The 19,371-nt window shown below is 35.9% G+C and overlaps 1 protein-coding gene across 2 annotated transcripts; it reads left to right on the top strand.

Moving 5' to 3' along the window:
- Nucleotides 1-1,052: 1,052 nt before the first annotated feature.
- On the top strand, nucleotides 1,053-18,449 carry LOC18607606 (nucleoporin (DUF3414)). Of its 2 annotated transcripts, none has more exons than XM_018115396.2 (32): nucleotides 1,053-1,396; nucleotides 1,482-1,655; nucleotides 1,891-1,986; nucleotides 2,294-2,363; nucleotides 2,484-2,617; nucleotides 2,903-3,043; nucleotides 3,129-3,286; nucleotides 3,593-3,752; nucleotides 3,840-3,938; nucleotides 4,148-4,225; nucleotides 4,305-4,364; nucleotides 4,475-4,632; nucleotides 5,181-5,382; nucleotides 6,038-6,157; nucleotides 6,450-6,535; nucleotides 6,645-6,749; nucleotides 7,359-7,457; nucleotides 8,271-8,359; nucleotides 9,363-9,511; nucleotides 10,129-10,272; nucleotides 10,376-10,483; nucleotides 11,006-11,116; nucleotides 11,540-11,638; nucleotides 11,754-11,864; nucleotides 12,913-13,091; nucleotides 13,232-13,667; nucleotides 14,213-14,320; nucleotides 14,551-14,609; nucleotides 14,851-15,235; nucleotides 15,889-17,436; nucleotides 17,690-17,897; nucleotides 17,984-18,449. In XM_018115396.2, exons 1-32 carry the CDS (start codon nucleotides 1,286-1,288, stop codon nucleotides 18,064-18,066), a joined length of 5,868 nt encoding a protein of 1,955 aa, XP_017970885.2. In that variant the 5' UTR covers nucleotides 1,053-1,285; the 3' UTR covers nucleotides 18,067-18,449. The 2 variants fall into 2 exon arrangements, with proteins under 2 accessions (XP_017970885.2, XP_017970884.2); XM_018115395.2 differs by having other exon boundaries at nucleotides 3,593-3,761.
- The last annotated feature ends 922 nt before the right edge of the window (nucleotides 18,450-19,371 follow it).

Genomic DNA, 19,371 nt, shown 5'->3' with positions numbered 1-19,371 from the left:
TTCGGAGTATTAAAGGTTCACAATTAATGCCACAACAACCCTTTCTAGACAGCCAAAAAGAACATAAAGAGTGTTGTTGTGTACATATCTATATCGGTCATCGAAAAATCTGCAGTCTGGTTTTTTATGTACTTTGCACCCACTATCACAACGCAGAACTCAATCATCATGGTCAAATTTGGGGCCGCTTCTAGAATTCTTACCTAATATGTGTATAGTATTTATTTTTCTTGGTGCAAACCATATTTATTTTTAACCCCAAATCTTCAAATTCCAAGAGTTAAACATGCCCCATTGAAGACACCCAGTATAGCACACAGGTGATGGATACACCTACAATTTTGATTGGCAAAACAAATTGAGCGGTTCTCAATATGAGAAACAACTTTACTTACACTAATAAGTTACAAATCTCTCCGATTCTTTAAAATTTATAAAATGTACATATATATATACACGTACATGTATGTGTATTTGGTATGTATGTACATTGTATAAAGATATCATAATGGATCACCTACTCGATTAAGAGTAAACAAAAACAATCATTGTCTCCCCCACCCCACCCCGGCCCGCCCAGCCCATCCACCATACCCCATAATTGTAATAAAATAAAATTAAATGTCATTATGTGGGACACCTAAATTAGCTGTCACATTAGACTGACAAATAAATAAATCATGTTGAATGGGCCGTGTTTGAAAGCCAATCCTCCCGCAGCCCATATTAATATTGGAAAGCGAGTCAAGCTTATTCTTCTACTACTACTACTGCAAACTCAGTTGAAAATTGTAGGCCTAAGCGGAAATGTTTCAATAAAAATCTGAAAATGCGGCTCTTAATGGCTTATTTGTCGATTGAAATTTAGTTGGGTATAGCAACAGTCAGATGTGACGAGACACCATTCAGGCGGAGATTGCTAGGGCCTTTTGTGACGGAATTGGGTTGGGTTGGTTGTGGCTTAGGGCACAATTTGGACAGTGGGATGGTTTTGAAAATTGGGTTGTGTTTAGTTAGCCCAAGTTCTGTTTATTGATAACAAAAAGCAAGTTCTACTCGAGCTGCGGTGCGGGAGTATTACGCTACCTTAGGTCGCACCGCATCGCACCTTTGGCAAAACTCCCAAACCCGAACGGTCGATGAGCCAAAACCTCAAACCCCCATAAAACTAAACCCTCTCCTCCCAAAAAGCGCGAAAAAAATTTCAATCAAAATTATCAAAGAGGAGAAAAACGTCGCCATTTCTTGTTTCTTCTTCGGCTAGGGTTTTAGTGGATCACCATCAATGGCGACCACCACTAAATCCGTCGATCCTTCCCTTTGGTGGGAACCGTTTTCTTCTCTTCTCACTGACCTCGAGAACGCCTCTCCCTCCGACGACCTCCCTAAACCTCTGGTAAATCTACTCCTGCTATCTTCTTTTCTTTTAATGTACATTTCTGCATATTCGGCGTTGTTTTAATGCGTTCTGAGTTTTTCAGGCGAAGAAGTTGAAAGAAAATCACGATTGGTTCGTGGAGACGGTGACTAGGTTTAAACCGCCGAATGAGAAGTCGAAGGAAGCTTTGAATTCGCAGCAAATCAAAATTGGTCCGCATGAGCTGACTGTAAAGCCTGATTTCAGAGACAAGGCTTTGCAAGTCAGCTCGTATTTGGTTAGTTACCATTTTCACTAATATTCTTCATGCCAATTTGAACGTTCTCTCTCTTCAACTTTATTTTTTTAAAAGTTGCATTCCACTATTTAGGACAGTGCATTATTTGATTGATTAAGAGAAGTGAACTTTTTAAGTAAATGTGTTATCATTGTCAACAATTTCTCCTCAAGTAGAAAGAAATAATGCCTTTTGGCATTTCTGATTCTAATTTTGTTTTGCTTTGTTTTGACAGTGTTTGGATGAGGTGCAGTCCTACATTCTTGTTGATAGGTATCTTGAGCAAGGAAATGCTGCTGAGAATTATATAGTTCACGATTCTATTCATGTGGTTAGTAGTTTCCTTGTCTTCTAATTATAACGTTGATCTTTTTTTTGTATTTTTATCATAATCATACACCCAAATGCTTTCATGTATATACATACTTGTGTATTTGTCAATCTCTGTCTCTGAGTTTGTGGTTTTTGACTGATGTGTGTGTTTAGGATGTTGCAGTTGTTTACTTGATGTGAGGCTTAGTTTAAGTCATTAATGTGAGATCTTTGTGGGGCATCTGTCATAGTGATAGCATTTATTCTCTGCTATGAAGCTCTCTGGTTTTCTTTTATGTATCCTTCTGTTTTCTTTTCTTGTGTAGGTATTGCTACAGTATTACATTGAGCGTCAGTGCTTGTTCAAATGCACCCGGCAGATTCTCATGCATGCTTGTGAGTCTATTACAAGGCTATTCTGTTCTCTAATCGTCCCTTGGATACCATTTCTTTTGTTTATATATTGATATTTTACTGCATGGTTTCTTGCTGACATTTCTGCTATGTTTGGTGCAGTATTTTTGGGAAATATCTTGAAAGAAGGGAGTTTTATTAGGGAGGAAGCACTAAAGCTGATTTCTGATGGACTGGAAAAAAAATTAATATCTGTCCTGGAAGCCCTCATGTCCTGCAGTCATCCAGAGCAGATGGTATGTCTGATACGAGTTGTCTTCTACATTTTAGCCCTACGAAACAACGTAGTGGCAATAAGTTTGTATAAATATAGGTAGCTAATCAGGAATGGATTCATTAAGATGGTAGATTTAGTGGCATGCATCTTTTCTTTGACGTTCTGAAGTTTCTTTAGGCACTCTTACTATTTGTATGCATTATATTTGGAGATTGAAGCATTTGCTACTTTCTTAGTTATGTTTTATCAACTGTTATGTGTAAGCCTTCTAACATTTGATGTGCTTTTTGAGAATGGTTTATAGGATGTTGATCTTTTCACCTTATGGGCTGAGGAGACATTACTTGAAGACAACTTGGTTTTGGACATTATTTTTCTCATTTATTATGAGTCACTTTGTACTTGTAGTGCTGAAAAATGGAAAAAGTTATGCTTGATCTATAAGGTATATCAAATATCCTTAGTTGTTTGATATTAGTTTCTACATTCTTTACTAATTTTATACTTTGCTCAACAATATGATTGCACAGGGAATCTTATCAGGGTCTTATAATTTTGGAAAGCTAGCAATATCACCTGAAGCACTGTATTCATTTTATCATGCCAAAGTTCTGCTGCTACTTGTCCTCATAGAAACTCTGAACCTGGAAAATCTTCTTCAAATGGTTCATGATGAAATTCCTTTCAGGTTTTTTAGCTACCTTTACTTTTATTTTATCTTTATTTTGAAGGTTTTAAAAAAACGGTTAACTCTTTTGACAATGTGAGAATGTTCTAGACACCTCAAGTGTGGAGCTCCAGATTATCCAACATCCCCCTCCAAAAAAAAAAAAAAACCCTGAAAGAGCAAAGATAAGAAAATTATTATTCCAAGATTGTATGTTTTGGCATATAAGTAGATTTTAGGATGAGTTGCTATTACCTGATATTTATTTCTTTTTCCTTTTGTTCAACTTGCTCTGATTGCTGGAACATTTGTTTTCCTGTTCCTCAGGCAGGGTGCTTCTGTTTTTATGTTGAATGATGTCCAAGCGATTGATGCTCTCATATCAAGCTTTGATATCTTTGAAATGAGAGAAGCTGGTCCATTAGTTCTTGCATGGGCAGTATTTCTTTGTCTGATTTCATCTCTTCCTCAAAAGGAGGAAACTAATGTACTGATGGTGTGTTTTCTTTCCAGCTTCATGTACTACATGAATGAATATTATCAGCATTGACTGTGTCTTTGTTCAATTTCCCAGGAGATTGATCATGTTGGGTATGTTCGCCAAGCTTTTGAAGCTTCATCTTTGGGTTATTTCCTTGAAATTCTTCAAAGTGACATATTGAAGGAATCAGATGTAAGGCATAGTTTACGTCATTGTATAGGTTGACTGGTATTCTGATGCTTGCATTTACCGTTTGATTCATCCTTCTTTTTTTCCACTGAAATTCATAGCAACTTGTCTGAGATTATTTTTGCTTTTACATTGTTATGGTCATTGCATTTTGTGGTCTTTTCTTATTATGCTCTCTAATCTTATTTTGGTTTTTTCTCCTCTTCTATCAGGGACCTGTTGCTGGTTATCGAAGTGTCTTGAGAACTTTTATTTCTGCATTCATTGCATCTTATGAAATTAATCTTCAGGTATATATATTGCATATTGAATTTGCTTGTAAGGTATATTGAACTTTTTTTTATTAATGACAGTTTGTCCATTTTGCAGTTGGAGGATGGTACCCTTAATTTGATATTGGATATTCTTTGCTATGTTTATCGAGGAGAGGTTTGGATGTATAGTGAATGTATTTCTGAGTCACTTGATTTTTATTAATAGTAATGTTTTCTGTTGCTCATAGGTTATAAATTGGAATTTCTTGTTAATCAAATTTGCAGGAGTCACTTTGTATTCAATTTTGGGATAGAGCAAGTTTTATAGATGGTCCTATTCGGTGTCTTCTTTGTAACTTGGAGGGCGAATTTCCCTTTAGGACTGTGGAACTTCTACGCCTTTTATCATCTCTATGTGAAGGAAGCTGGCCTGCAGAATGTGTGTAAGTGTATTTTTTTTCTCTTTGTAGTCCAATTGGCTTCAATTATATGTGTGTACAACCAAGATATATACTGCCACATACATATATGTACATACACACACACACATCTGTGAATGTCTCTATGTATAATTGTACCGTCTGATATGTTTGTTAAGAAACTTCTCTTATTTATGGCTGACTTTGGTGACTCTGGTTTGGCTATTGTTTTCACTCAAGAAGAGCCATCTGACCTCAAAAAGAGGATGTGACAAGAGGCTATTGGAGCTTGTTTTATCTTTGGATTGAAGTTAGCTGATATGATTAAGAACCTGTCAATCCATGTTACAAGTTTTGAAGAGTTTTATTACCTTTTTAGGTTTTTAATGTAATTCAAATTTCAACAGTTCAACTTGTAAAGTCTGTTCTGATATATTTTTCTGTCGCCAACATTCTCTATGATGTCTTAAATGACCCTACAACTCATATTTCCTAATATTTCTGTTATGATAAGTTGCTTGTTGAAGTACCATTCGTTTCTGTTACAAGTAATGCATTTATCATGTGAACAGGTATAACTTTTTAGATAAATCCACTGGCATATCGTCCTTGTTTGACATTACTAGTGAATCCTTGTTGGATCGTACATCTCAAATTGTTGAAACTCAGCATCCAGTGTGTATTCCTGGGGTTGATGGTCTGCACATTCCTAGTAGAACTCGTGGGCACATTCTGAAAGTTGTTGGTGGGAACACTGCTCTTGTGCGCTGGGAGGTAAATACTTGAGACACTTTTGCTATTATAGTTAATGTTTATCAATTATGTCCTGCTGGATCTGCTGAAATTTTTTGGAACATGTTTGATGTTTAGGTTTTTAACTTTTTTTTACTCCACAGGTAATGTTACTGTGCTATCCAGTCTTTTTAGTTTATTCTTTAGGCTTCAACATGCAATTGTTGTTTGGCTGAAAATTGTCTCTTGTGGATGGGCTAGGAATATATTTATATAATTTGGTTTCCTTGAATGCATATAGTTATTTCATGTTACCTGTGAATGTGCAGCATGCAGCTGGAATTAATTGTTTCTTCTGGCATTTTGATTTACTAGTTTTGCTGCATGGTAACTTATGTGTGTGTGCATGCGTATATTCTTCTCCAACTTTTCCTGGTAGCTTTGCTCAATTTTAGTGAAATTGAATGAGGTTTGCTATATGATTACTGTTATGCTGACTTGTAATGATGGATAGATGTTATGTTTTCCTATTTGCATCATCAGCATAATTGTTTTTTCTCTCTTTTGTATGCTTTTCAGGTATTGTCTTAATGCTGCCTCTGAAAATTTTTTAAGTTGAATTAATGATCCTAAAAGTTTTGGAAGAGGTTTGAGTAATATGACTAGGATATTTTAACACCTTGATTGTTTTCTGCAGCATAAAAAATCAGCTGTGTTTGTGCTGCTCCTTCGTTTGGCCCAGACACCACACTTAGAAAACAATGAAGAAGCATTTCTTACCCTTGACCTACTTGGCCGAATGGTGTCCTTCAACATGGTGATTCTTTGCTGCCAGTTATAGTTATTCATATGTGATAGATAGCGTTGGAATTAATGAGTTTTGGATGGCTATAGATAATGAATTCTTTTGAAATTATTTTGTTGTTGCTGTTGTCAGTGAAAGTTACTGGTCTTTCTTCAATATTTGTTGTATTTGAAAACTTGAATTTATTGAAATCTGTGTCTTTTATTGGTGTTTGTACATTCACCCTTTAATTTTTCCTTAAACTTAACATGGTACCTTGCTTGTCCTCATAGTTTCTTTCTTTTCTAACAATTCTTTTGAATAGGCTGTATGTTTTTCTATGATGGATAGTTGCAACTTCTTGCATGTCCAAGCAACTGGCATGAATGGGCAGATAGAAAATAATCTGTGGTAATTACACAACTTGAACTAATTTGCCTTATTCTTTATTCTTTCTTTTTTATGTTTTGCACCTCTTCTGGGCCATATTTTCGCAGTTGTCTCTTTATCTTTGCTGCAGGGTTGTTGAGATCATTAGCATTATAGTCAGAAATTTGTCTCCTAGTCCCAGTGGTGCTGCACTGATGTCCATGGCTTTTGTAATCATGGCAAAGATGCTGAAATGGTAATTGCACCTAAGTTATAGTTAGTTTCCTTCCATAAGGGTTATTTGTATTTAATAAAGAAGATGACCTGTTGGTTGTTTTCTTCTATGTGTGCTTTGTTTGATTTGTGAATGGCAAGAATTTTGTTACTAATATTTGAATCAATGAATCTAATCCCCTAACTGAATTCATTGGTAAAGCCACATCCATCAGTTCCAAGTAGAGGGAAAAAAAAATAAATGGAAGTTATACATTGTGGTCTCCACCCAATAACTAACTAAAGTTCAAAATTCTGAAGATCGTGGTCATGGTAATCACTCATTAACGTTAACAATTTAATTGTCTCTGAGAAGAAAAAGTAATGCATGCTGTGGTCTTTGTTTTATTTGTTAGAGTTTAGTTCTAGCAAAGAAGGGTTCAAGATCACGGTGTCACCAATCAAGGATGTTTAGAATTTGATTTATTGTCATGGTCTTTTATGTCCATTAGGCAACTTTTATTATGTTGAGTACTCAAACCTGCATCTGTTTCTTGCCATAGTTTATCATAGCTTATTCAGTATTCTATGATATAGTTATCTGTTGCTCATTCACATATACCTTTTTGCTTCTTTTTCTCTTTTGAGGCAGTTCCCCTTCTCAAGTTGCTGCAATAGCCTTGAAATCAAATATATTTGATGTGGCTTCAAATTCTAGCGTCTTCAACGTAGGTTGGAATGGTCTATCAAGGTGAACCCTATGGACTGAATCATGAGAATTATAGTTGTAATGCTTTGAGATTTATTGGATTGCTTCTGCACATTAAATGACCTAGCATCGATTTCAGGGTTGGATATCTCATAGCTGTTTACTACATGGCTTCTTTTACAAATATTTCCGACTTGATTTCGTTTTTATCATTTTTGTGTTACTTTTTTTGTAGCTATCCCGCTGAAATACTTTCCGGAAGTTATCTTGTATGAACAATATGTATTCTGTTCTATCTTTTTTTATGAATTTTCTTTAGTGTCTTAATTGTCTGGTTTATGGTTGAATTTTCTTCAATGCAATTGTGTGATTAAACTTAGGTGTAACTTCAACAAACTGTTGAATGGTTGCTAAGTCTATGAAGCCTTGTACTTGGATAATGGAGTATGTAACTCAATTTAGTGTGTGTTATAATCACTTGATTTAGGTTACATAAATTCCGTGATTTGTATGGAACAGTTTTGAGAAAAGAATTATGCAGCCAAACCCATGTAGTTGGTGCAAGACATAGATGAGTCCTCTTCCTAGGTCACACTCTCTCCAAGGAGTTAGAACTGAAAGAAGAGATTCTCTCTCTTTCTCTGCTTGTTCTTTCAGCATTTGGCACTGCATTTTTATCGATGGTAATTGGTGCTTCAATTGTTCTTTTTTCTTTGAAAGGATGTTGGCTGTAATGAATCTGTTCTCCATTTTTCTTTTTGTATGCTTTCTTCTATTGTCCTCATGTATTCAAGATAAAAACAAATTTGTTTATGTAGTCTTCTAATTCTTTCTTGCCTCACCTTTTCTTTGCAGTGGGTCATGGTTGCTATCTGGAAAGTTGGCAAAGATGCTTTTAATTGATAGTGAGCAGAGTGATTATGACTGCCTATTAACAATATCAGGTCTGTATTCAATCATTTTAGCTTTCTGTCATTAGTAAGCATGTCTTTTTATTTTTCAATTGTTTGTTTAGATTTGCAAATATGTTCTATAAAGTCTGCTCATTTGTTATTATAATTCTGCTTCGCTTTCTGTCTCTCTATCTCTCTCTTTTTTCCCATGTATGATACATATGTATGTATGTCTGAGTGTTATATATCAGTCAAGCAGTGATCCTTATCCTAATAGCTTTGACTAGTAGGTAGCTGATCCTACAAACCTTCTTCTTTACTTGTACGCTTGTTAAAAAACCATAGATAATGGATAATATGATAGCTGATCCTACAGTACCCTCTGCTTTTCTTGTATGCTTGTCATAAAAACCATAGATATTGGATAACATGAAAAGCAAGTTTCCTACAAAAAATCATGGAATAGTCATATAGTTTGATGGGTCTTTCCATTATTAATTGAATTTCTCTTCAATTATTGCTACAAGTTATGTTTGAAGTGCACATGAGCATCATTTCTCCAAGTGTCTGGGACACCATTTTTTCGATTGCACTGTTCTATAAATCATAACATGGAGGATAGAGTTTGAACTCCTCTATCTGTGGAAATAACATAGCAGAAATCCAGCACAAACCTATTCCAGTCTTCCCGAACTTGTTTATGCAATTGTAAAAAAGGTAAATACCAAAATAGTGAGGGGAGCAAGAATGCGCATTGGGTGTTATTGCTAGTTGCAATTTTTTTATCTGTAGTTTCGTGGTTATCTCATCTGATATTTAACTGACTATTCAAAGTTTAATTGTAGTGGCTCTACATTAGTAGCCCTTTTCTGGCTTCATATGGATGTTTAATTTTTTCTATCCTGAGCTTACAACTTTCAGGGTCTTCCATGAGATTATATCTTATGAGCTTTTCAACTTCAACGTTTTCTTAATTTTTTCTTAGTAGTAGTGCCCACACTGCTCATATATTTCCGTTTCGTTCTGATGTGCCTATTCCTAATGATATTTGCAGTGCTGGATTTCACCATGCAGCTTGTAAGGACTGGAGTAGAGGATGATATTGTTGTGTCATTAATTGTTTTCTCCCTCCAGTATATTCTAGTCAATCATGAGTACTGGAAATACAAGGTGAAGAATACTCGTTGGAAAGTAACATTGAAGGTATGGATTGGTCTTTCTGTAAGCTGCTAACAACATGTTTAATTGTTTTTATTTTTATATTACTTTGATTGATGTCTTTGTATACTATGAAATGCATTTACGATGTAATAGACTGATGGTAGTGATCAAATTTCTTTTTGGTGGTCAGAGTAACACACATGTAGTGTCCATTTTTATTAAGTAAAAGATGACTAAGGGATATTACACTGGCTCAAGCTCTATAATTGCTGCAGTGAACATTAATTATGCTGTTATGGCGCATATATCTATGGATCTTGTGCAGTTTTCTTGCTTTCCTTGCACTGAATTAAATTTTCAAAATTCACCTTGTGATGGCTATGATCTTTTTTCCTCTTTCCTTAGCATGTCTTAGACATGTTGGTATGGGTCATAAAATGACCTGGATTAGGTAGTATTTACATGTTACTCTTTGACATTGCATGCATATACTCCTACCTGGTTTAGCTTTTGTTCTTCTTGATCTTTATCCTATTGATTTGGTCCAAACCTAACAAAATCAGCTTGTAATGATGTCCACAAACAAGTGGCTGTCCATACAGTGGACATGGAATTTAAAATGCTGGAGAGATTAAGTTATAATTTGTGCCTTGCAATAGGTGCTTGAAGTGATGAAAACATGCATTTTAGCAACATCTTCCTCTGAAAAATTGGGTGGTGTAATCTGGGATTTGCTGCTCTATGATTCTTCGATCCACAACACTCTCTTTCGTATAATGTGTACAACTTCTGAAGCCTTGGAGGTCTGCTATTTTCTATATCATCTCCTTTTGTTTCAATTTACAATATAAGGTGAAGTCACTATCCTTTTCTTTTCCTTACTAATAAGAGCATTTCTTTGAGCAGAGGCTTTATCTCAACCGTCTTATCGAACTGGTGGAGATTGAGGGATTACAACTCGCTATAAGTTCTGCTTTGGATATTTCATATATCATGCTTACCAAATTTTCAAAGGTATTCGGAAATTTACAGAGCTGTTTGCACTACTGAAGTGACATAACATGTTACAACTTTTATATAGTGGCAAATGGATGACTTTTTATCTTCAGTTTTGGTATTTTTTCACATTTTTTCAAGCTCTCATGATCATTTCTTTTATGTTGCATATTTTTGGTAATTATTTACCTTTAGTTTTAGCTGTTTTACCTGTGTAAAGAAAGCTTTAGTTGTTGTAGAAGTTAATGATGCAGTCAAGTAAGTATACGTAGCTTTTGCAAATTGTGTTTTTCTTGGGATGGAGGTTGTTATTTTTCTTCATGATATTATACATCACATTCCCAAATTATTCATCATTTGTCTTTCTTTTGGGGAATATGATTATCATTATTTTTTTCTTTCTAGTCACTGTTATTATGCTTGACAAATATGTGCTGACAATATGCAGATGCTGAATTTCATTTGGTCTTTTTTTTGATTATATCAATCAGATTAGACCTTCATAAATATAAAAATTAAAAATTTGTGGTACATCTCCAGGATATGTCATCAAGCATTCCAGCTTTTCACCAAGCTATGCTCTCTTCAATGACCAAGCCAATTCCTGTTGTTGCTGCTGTCATATCATTGATATCTTTTTTTAATGATCCGGTAGATACTCTTTCTGTGCCTTTAAAATTCAAAATTCATCATTTTCTTTGTTGTTTCTCCTCTGTGAGAATTGTAAATCAATATGTATCACAAAGGAGTAATGTTAGTATGTCAGTTTCAATTATAAAAGAAGAATGGGGAAATTGATAAAGATATTACTCATCGCATCTATGCAGGATTGCTAAAATGAAGAAAGGCATAGTGAGTTGTGAGATTTCAGAATTCCTTGAGATGTGGATGCTGCCATGAATTGTAAAATTGTCTTTTTTTTTTGGAGGGGGGGGGTGTGGTGTTGATGGGGCTGACAAGGACAGAATTATAGTTTCTTAGTTATTAGTGATTCATGATGGACGTTTACTCTTTTGATTTCATTATCCATGTGCCAAAATTGTGAAGGTGATGCAAAGTTACTTGACTGTGCAGGCAATACAGGTTGGTGCTGCTAAACTACTATCAGTTTTGTTGCGGATGGCAGAACCATATCCTTTTGTGAATTCATGCTTTGGTCCAGATGATAAGCTGGTTGGTTTTTTATTTGTTTGTGTCTTGAAGTTATTAATTTTGCTTTCTTGTTTGGCCTCTGAATAATTACCTTTTTCATTTTACTAATTTATCTTGATTAACCACTTGGTTTTAGATGACAGATTTAAGGCATTCTATTAATAGCATTTTACTTGAACATGGGGTACTGAATGAAGATCTTTTTATTGCTGTACTGAATTTGCTTACTTCTGCAGCTTGTTACCAGGTTAGTTATGATACATTCTCAGTACTTGTTAGTTAGCCTTCTCTGAGGGTTAACCTTTTTTTTATTATTTCTTCTGACAGTATTTAGAGTATTTAGGTTGAGGTTGACCATGCAATCTGTTCTGAATTCTTCCACTGGATTGTAACTTTTCATGGTTACAGCAGATGGCATGTGATCTTTGTAAATATGTAATATAATTTTTCCAGTACATTTATTGTAGCTTCAGCTTTCGTAAGCTTGATAATTAATAGTATCATATTTCGGAAAGCGGTACATCTCAAGTTGGATATGGGTTTGGGAAGGGGTACAAGACTTAGTTCTAGTTCATTTGTTATTTTAGGTTGTGGTATTTTGGGGTTGTAAATATTTTTTCCAAAAAAATTCATGTGTATTTTATAAATACATAGATATTTTAAAAATCAATAATTAGAATTTTTTGGCCATTTAATTATTTTTTTAAAGGGAGAAAATAGCAGTGGTCAATTTTTAAACTATTCTTTTTTATTTGTGACAATTTTCTCAATACCAATGAATATGATGAGCTGTTAATATGAGAGCATATTAAAGGGAAATGTAGGGAACGAAGTAGCTATAAAGTGGCCAATCATTGTGATTAATGAACCTGAAACCCAGTTAACATGTAATGTTAATGCAAGAGTTGACGCGTTCCCATATATTAAGTTAATTAACATGTTAATATCTCTTTTCCTAAACTTTTGGCTTTCTGTTTTCCTCTTTTCTTCTAGATTTTTTCAACTAAAACATTGCTTTTTGCTCCTTCAGATTCTCTTTCATTTCCTTTCTCTCTTTGCTGTTTCTCCTTTGTGCCTTTTTGTTCTTCCCTTTCTCAGTTATTTGGATCTTTGTTCCTTTCTATTTTGCCCCTCATTTGGCAATCCAGATAGTGTACTCGTGTACCCACGCAATTTAAGATACAGTTGAATCATGATCTGTGGACCAGGGGGTTGCCACCAATCTACTACGACTTCTTAATACTGTTGCTCTAGTGTTTCAAGACATGGTTTTTATTGGTGGTTTCTGCGTGCAGCCTGCCTTTTTTGTTGCTATTTTTGACACAAAAGAGGATACAGATGTTCAACTGGCTACTGCTGGTGGTTTGAAACAGTCAACAAATGAAGCTTTGTCTGATTCACTGGGCTCCAAAATATCTAGTGTTGTAGATGCCCTTCTTCAATATGTTGTAAGATCCGACGATGCTGTCAATAGGTATTTTGTGTGGTGAAGGCCTTTGTCCTGGTTTTTTCACTTACTTTAGCACTAACGTGCATAGTCTAATTTTGTGATGCTTGGTTTGGTATGTATAACATGGTTTCGACTGAAAAACACTGACACACTATCATCTCCAGCAATCCCTGCATACCGCTGAACATACTTAACTTGCTGAAGTCATTGTGGCATGGGGCTGGTCTGTATACAATGATTTTGGAGAGGCTGAAAAGCTCTGACAAGTTCTGGAAACAATTGTCAAACTCTATCTCTCGAACTGCTGGCTCAGAAGTTCCTTTAAGTATGAAAGAATCAGAGGCTTTACACCTGGGATACAGATATCAATGTCAATCAGCTATATTGGAAACAATGGCATATGATATGTTTTTGATGAAAAAGTTGTTATATGCTGAATCACTCATTAAAGAACCACCTGAATCAAATAAGAAAATAGAAGCTGATAATTATGCTCTGAAGGATATTATTTCAAATTGGTGCAAGAGCTCTGTTCTTGGACGCATGATCAAATCATATACATCTTGTAAATATGACAATGATACATATTTTCGTGCAAAGGTAACTTTTTGTTTTCATATTTCATATATGTCTGTAGATGCTCTTACCAGCTGCATGTTGACTTGGATACTACTGCTGTTCCCGGTTGAACACTTGTGTGCCCTCTCATAGGCCTATGATATCAATTTCGGATATATCTTAATGTTTTGTTAATGTCTTGAATGTTTGGGAGTTTTCTCTTCCCTTTCTTTTCTCATTTGCAGGGGAAGTGGTGGGAGTGTGAGGATGTTGAACAAAACTTCCTTTTCTGGGGGGTGCAGGATGGTGGGCAAACACATTAAAAGCTCCTATAATTTGCAACACTTAAATGATTGTCATTGTATGAAAATAAGGTTTGATTAGGAGGTATTAGGGAAAAAAAAGAGTTGGGTTTATTTGAAACCATTGATCACCCAATGCAAGTTTTGAAATTGAAAATCCATCCAATGTTGCAGAAAAGTTTCCTCCCAGATGAACAAACTGTTTCTTAATTTGCCTCGGATATGTTGTTTTGACCTCCTCTTATTATCCAAATTGGGGATGTTGAAAATAAAGCTACTTTGCAGGTCGCATTAAGTTTACTCACTGTGCACATAATGGGGAAATTAGCAGCTGGTGATGCTGGAAGTTTGTCTGTATCTTTGGTCGAGAAGATTCGGCTTCTGTTTAAAAAGGTGATACCATTTTTTTATTTATTCTGACTTTTCTTTTGGAAAAACGAAAAAAGTCTGATTTAGAATCTGTATCTGTTCTATGGCTAAAATGTACCTTTTTAGGAGTTCCTGAGGACACATTGAATTAATAATGCATAATTGCAATATGAAATTTTCATTTCCCTTCCACTTCTATTTTTGATGTCACTTCATGGTAACTTTGTTGTATGGTTGTGTTTTTCTGTTGGTAGTTGACCATTCAGCCTGCTTTTTCTGAATTGCTGGCGCAATACTCACAGCGTGGTTACAGGTAAAGATCAAACACCAATCATGTTGTCGAAACTTATATTTAAGCACTATGCCTCCAGATGAGGCACTATCCATATGAATAAAGATCTAGAATAAAGATGCCAATGAGTGATATCAAAATGTAATGATTCTGAAAGGTTTATGTATGTGTTAGCATTTTAGTTACTCAAACTGGGTAACTCTAGTGCTTCTTTTCACTTTTTTAATACCATCTACAATTGTTTTTCTTGGTTTCGTTTCAGTGAAGGGAAGGAATTGAAAGCTTTAATAATCAGCGATCTTTATTATCATCTGCATGGAGAGCTTGAAGGCCGTAAAATGAGTCCTGGACCCTTTAAAGAACTCTTCCAGTTTCTGATTGAATCAAAAGTGGTGAAGATTTATGAGAATAAGTGCAGGGTTGACCCTTTTTCTACTGCTGATGATGTCTATGTGTTTGATCTTCAACGCATAGAAGCAGATTTGGGGTTAGATATGTGGGATTATTCTGAATGGAAAACATCTAAAACAATTGCAGACACAATGCTGTGCTACATGCAGGGAGCAAACTCAATGGTGTTGATTGGAAATTCCAAGCTTTCTTCACTGAAAGCATTAATTACTGTCTTAACTGTGTACGATGACAGTGTAAGTTCTCTGAGTTCGAATTTTTTATTGCTGCTGTTTGCATGTTTGCTATGCAGAGATTGACGCTACATTTTTTCTGTGGCTAGAGGGACTGGGAAATCATGAGAATTTAAAAATAGGCTAAAATGTTAAAGGCTGATTATTATTGAGTTCATTGTGGAAAACCATGTCCAAACTATTTAAATGTTTATTCACTCTGGGATGCTCTACCTACTTTTTGTTAATCAATATTTTACTGGGCAAGTTACTTTTGTCATCAAATTGATGGGGAAGTTAGGTCCTAGGGCCTACAGATAATAGGGTTGTAGCATTAAAAGTGGCAAACTACAAGTGGGACAAATCGTTTTGCAGACTCTCAAAAAACATAATGATATGGCATTTATAAAGAAATGAAATATAGTTCTAGAAGTGATAGTTCTAGTTGAGTCTAAAAACCATAAGGAAAGAGATGTTTAAGATGATTTTACCTTATGTTTTGAGGTACTGGCATCTAAAACTTATTCTAAGGGTTTTCTTAGTCTTTTCTGAGGCATTGGTCTCTTGTTATATCATTCAGAATTTTTATCTGTCTATTTTGGAAAGCTTTTCGATTCTTGTTTCTTCTTTGCCTTGCTTCTGTTAGAATTTTAATTCATATTTACCTGTTGTTGCAGTCGCTGGAAAAAATGGTGAGGGTTGGAGGGAAGATTCCCGATCAACTAATTTTGCCATGCATTGATCACATATGCCAAAGTTTCCTTGACACTTTAGAATTTTTAACTCCAGTCCCTGATGTCTCTCAAGGTGTCTTTGATTTCCTCACTGCACAAGCAGACTTACTTCTTCATCTCATGAGATCTGTGCAGAATAGCCTGTCATCATCTGCTTGTGTTCTTGTCTTAAAAACTTCTGGTACTGGTCTTAAAGTGCTAAGTGACCTCAGAACAATGGTTAGTGGGGTGAATAAAACAATGAAGCTTTTGCTAATGTTGATTCTGTCAGCAGTGGAGTTTTACCGGCTTGATTCCAGCATAACTGGTGTGAAAGATAAAGAGTCTGTTGAAGGGTTGGCTGAGATTTCAAACGTCAGCCTTGGACTGTTACCCATCTTGTGCAACTGTATTACTATTTCTGAGTGTTTTTCCCTCGCCCTGACTGCTTTGGACTTGGCACTAAAATGTTTTTTGACACCTGATACGTGGTTTCCCATCATACATAAACATCTCCAATTACAACATGTTGTTCTGAAACTTCAAGATAAGAATTCTTTTGGATCTATTCCTATTTTATTGAAGTTCTTCTTGGCCATTGCACATGTAAGAGGAGGTGCTGAAATGCTTCTTAATGCTGGTTTTTTCTCATCTCTTAAAGTTTTATATGCTGACATGTCAGATGGTCGAGTTTCTTCAGTTATTAATTCTGGCAAAAGCCTCTCCATCTTATCGGACAAGACTGAGAAGCCTCAGCACATCTGGGGACTTGGCTTAGCTGTGGTCACAGCTATTGTTCATTCTTTAGGAGCCAGTTCTTCATGTATTGATATTGCGGAAAATGTGATACCATACTTCTTTTCAGAGAAAGCCCATCTAATTTCTTATTTTCTCAGTGCACCAGAATTTCCATCTGATGATCATGACAAGAAAAGGCCACGTGCACAAAGGACTTGGACTTCTCTTTCTTCTTTGAAGGAGACTGAGCAAACTCTCATGCTAATGTGTGTCCTGGCAAGACATTGGAAATCATGGGTTAAGGCTATGAAAAATATGGATTCACAATTAAGGGAGATGAGTATTCATTTGTTGGCCTTCATTAGCCGTGGAAATCAACGCCTTGGAGAGGCTTCAAGCCGGACCGCTCCCCTCTTATGCCCTCCTATCCTCAAGGATGAGTTTGATTGCTGCAAAAAACCTTCATTTGTCAACAGCAGAAATGGATGGTTTGCTCTTTCACCCCTTGGCTGCGTCTCAAAGCCCAAGTTCTCTGGCATATTAACTACAACTGCTCTTGTGATCAAAGATCAAGGAACTGAAAGCAACAACCATGTTCCACAAACATACTTTTCAGACTTAGTTGCCATTGAGATGTACAGAATTACATTTCTTTTATTGAAATTTCTCTGTTTACAAGCTGAGGGTGCTGCTAAAAGGGCAGAGGAGTTGGGATATGTTGACCTCGCTCATTTTCCTGAACTTCCAATGCCTGAGATTTTACATGGGATACAGGTACGATGATGATATTTTGGTCATTCTTTTCAATAATGAGATGTCAAGGTTCTGATTGTTGTTTACATCAGTCACCAGCACTACTGTGTATGCAAAAAATATCTGGTTGCCAATGGATATTGAAGTTGGAAGAAAGGGGAAAGATCACTAAATGACTTAGAAGTATCTGTTTTTGTCAATGTAGTCGTTTAAACTTCATATCCTAATTGCCTGTCGGTGGTTTTTTTTATTCTTTCCTTCTTTTGGAACACAGGACCAAGCAATTGCTATTGTCACGGAATTATGCGAGACTAATAAACTGAAGCAGATTCATTATGAGTTACAGCGTGTCTGTCTGCTACTGCTTCAAATAATGGAGATGGCCTTGTACTTGGAGCTTTGTGTCTTACAAATTTGTGGAATTAGACCTGTGCTAGGTCGCGTGGAGGACTTGTCGAAGGAGCTCAAATTTTTGATTAAAGGTAATGGTCCCACCAATCATGAAAAGCTTTAAATTGTTTCTGAAGTCATTCACGAACTATCTTCCTTTTATTTTCCTGGCTTCCAGCTACGGAGGGGCATGCTTTTCTCAAAGGATCAATGAAGTCCCTCAATCAGATAATATCACTTGTCTATCCTGGTTTGCCATAAACGAAGAAATTACGGGTGATTCGTTTGAAGACGTAACAGATCTTTTGTAGACTTAGAATGAAGAGTCTGAGAACTGTGTAGATATTTCCAATACTGCCGTGACGGTACGTCTTTGTATGCGTAGTAGAATGTGTATATCTATTTTGTACAGATAATCTCTTCCGATACACTGATGTCGTTTTTTCTGGCCTTTCTTTTTGCGATTCCAAGGACTTTTTTTTTCTATGACGAGAAAGATACTCCCACTAATGGGAGGGACTTGCTCAAATCCCGTGGTCATCCTCAAGTAACCGGATTTTTCATTTTTCTTTTTCCTAGTTGAGCCAGATTATTTGAATGGACCCTACCTCTGCCTGTAAAGATCATTGGAGGGTTTTGTAAAACGTGCGATATGAGATGGTTATCCAAACACGAACAAATCACCCCAAACCTTCATCATCGGTAAGCAGATTCTTGTCGTGAATTTGATTCGGTTTTCTCCTTTGATCATTCGACCAAAATTTATGGTTGTTCCAGGAAGGAGTCGTGTACGTTATCCTAAGGGATGAATTTTACTATATGCAAGCCGACATTACCTAGCAAAAGGTGCTAGCCGCGTCTGGTTGGGTTTAAAGGAGAAAGTTCAAAAAATAAGAATAAAAACAAAAAAAAAAAGGGAAATGCAAAAGGGCGCCGACCTTAAAAAGGCCGGTCACGGGAATGCGTAGGTATGATATGCTAGGAAACACCTACAATTCTCTTGTCGCATTTTCCAGGAAATGCGAAATAGCTTATGATGATTGAGGCGTCTGCAATTAGCATCTTCAGTTCTCCACGTTCACGCTTAAGTTATTGCTAAACTATAACTTAACAGCAATTAGTAGTAATAGCTTATGAAATATATGCATCTCTTGAGATCGTGAAAATAAGCGGATAAGCCCCCCCCGGAAAAAGAAAAAACAGAAAAGGGCAAAAAGTGTGCCGCATCTGATACCTTATGTTTAGTGGATTTATATTCTAATCTCATCCTTTAGGATTAAGGTGCTGAACTGCTTATAAATAAATAATAATTTTTCTAATCGTTAATTAGAAGGACCCACTGCAGACTGCGAGGCGTACATTAGACTTAGCAGGGCATTAAATATCAATATAGCAGACTTAGCAGATTCATTTCTCATTAATTAATTTCTTCCTGTAACAGTGCTTTTTAAAATAGCTAATATAAAAACATTTTAAAGCATAAAATCCTCTTGCTTATATTAGTCTTCAGATCTGAAAAGATTTCCAGTGAATCAAGTATCATATCAAAGCGGCAATCCTGCCCTT

This window comes from Theobroma cacao, chromosome 2 (genome assembly GCF_053813885.1).
Source record: "Theobroma cacao isolate CCN51 chromosome 2, ASM5381388v1, whole genome shotgun sequence".
NCBI lineage: Eukaryota > Viridiplantae > Streptophyta > Magnoliopsida > Malvales > Malvaceae > Theobroma > Theobroma cacao.
Note: the sequence above shows the minus strand (reverse complement) of the source record. Positions and strands in the feature narration are given on the sequence as shown.

Coding starts and splice junctions, on each gene's coding strand:
- LOC18607606 (XM_018115395.2), top strand. CDS start 1,286: ATGGCGACCACCACTAAATCCGTCGATCCTTCCCTTTGGTGGGAACCG. Junction 1,397..1,481: donor ACGACCTCCCTAAACCTCTG/GTAAATCTACTC, acceptor TGAGTTTTTCAG/GCGAAGAAGTTGAAAGAAAA. Junction 14,610..14,850: donor TACTCACAGCGTGGTTACAG/GTAAAGATCAAA, acceptor GTTTCGTTTCAG/TGAAGGGAAGGAATTGAAAG.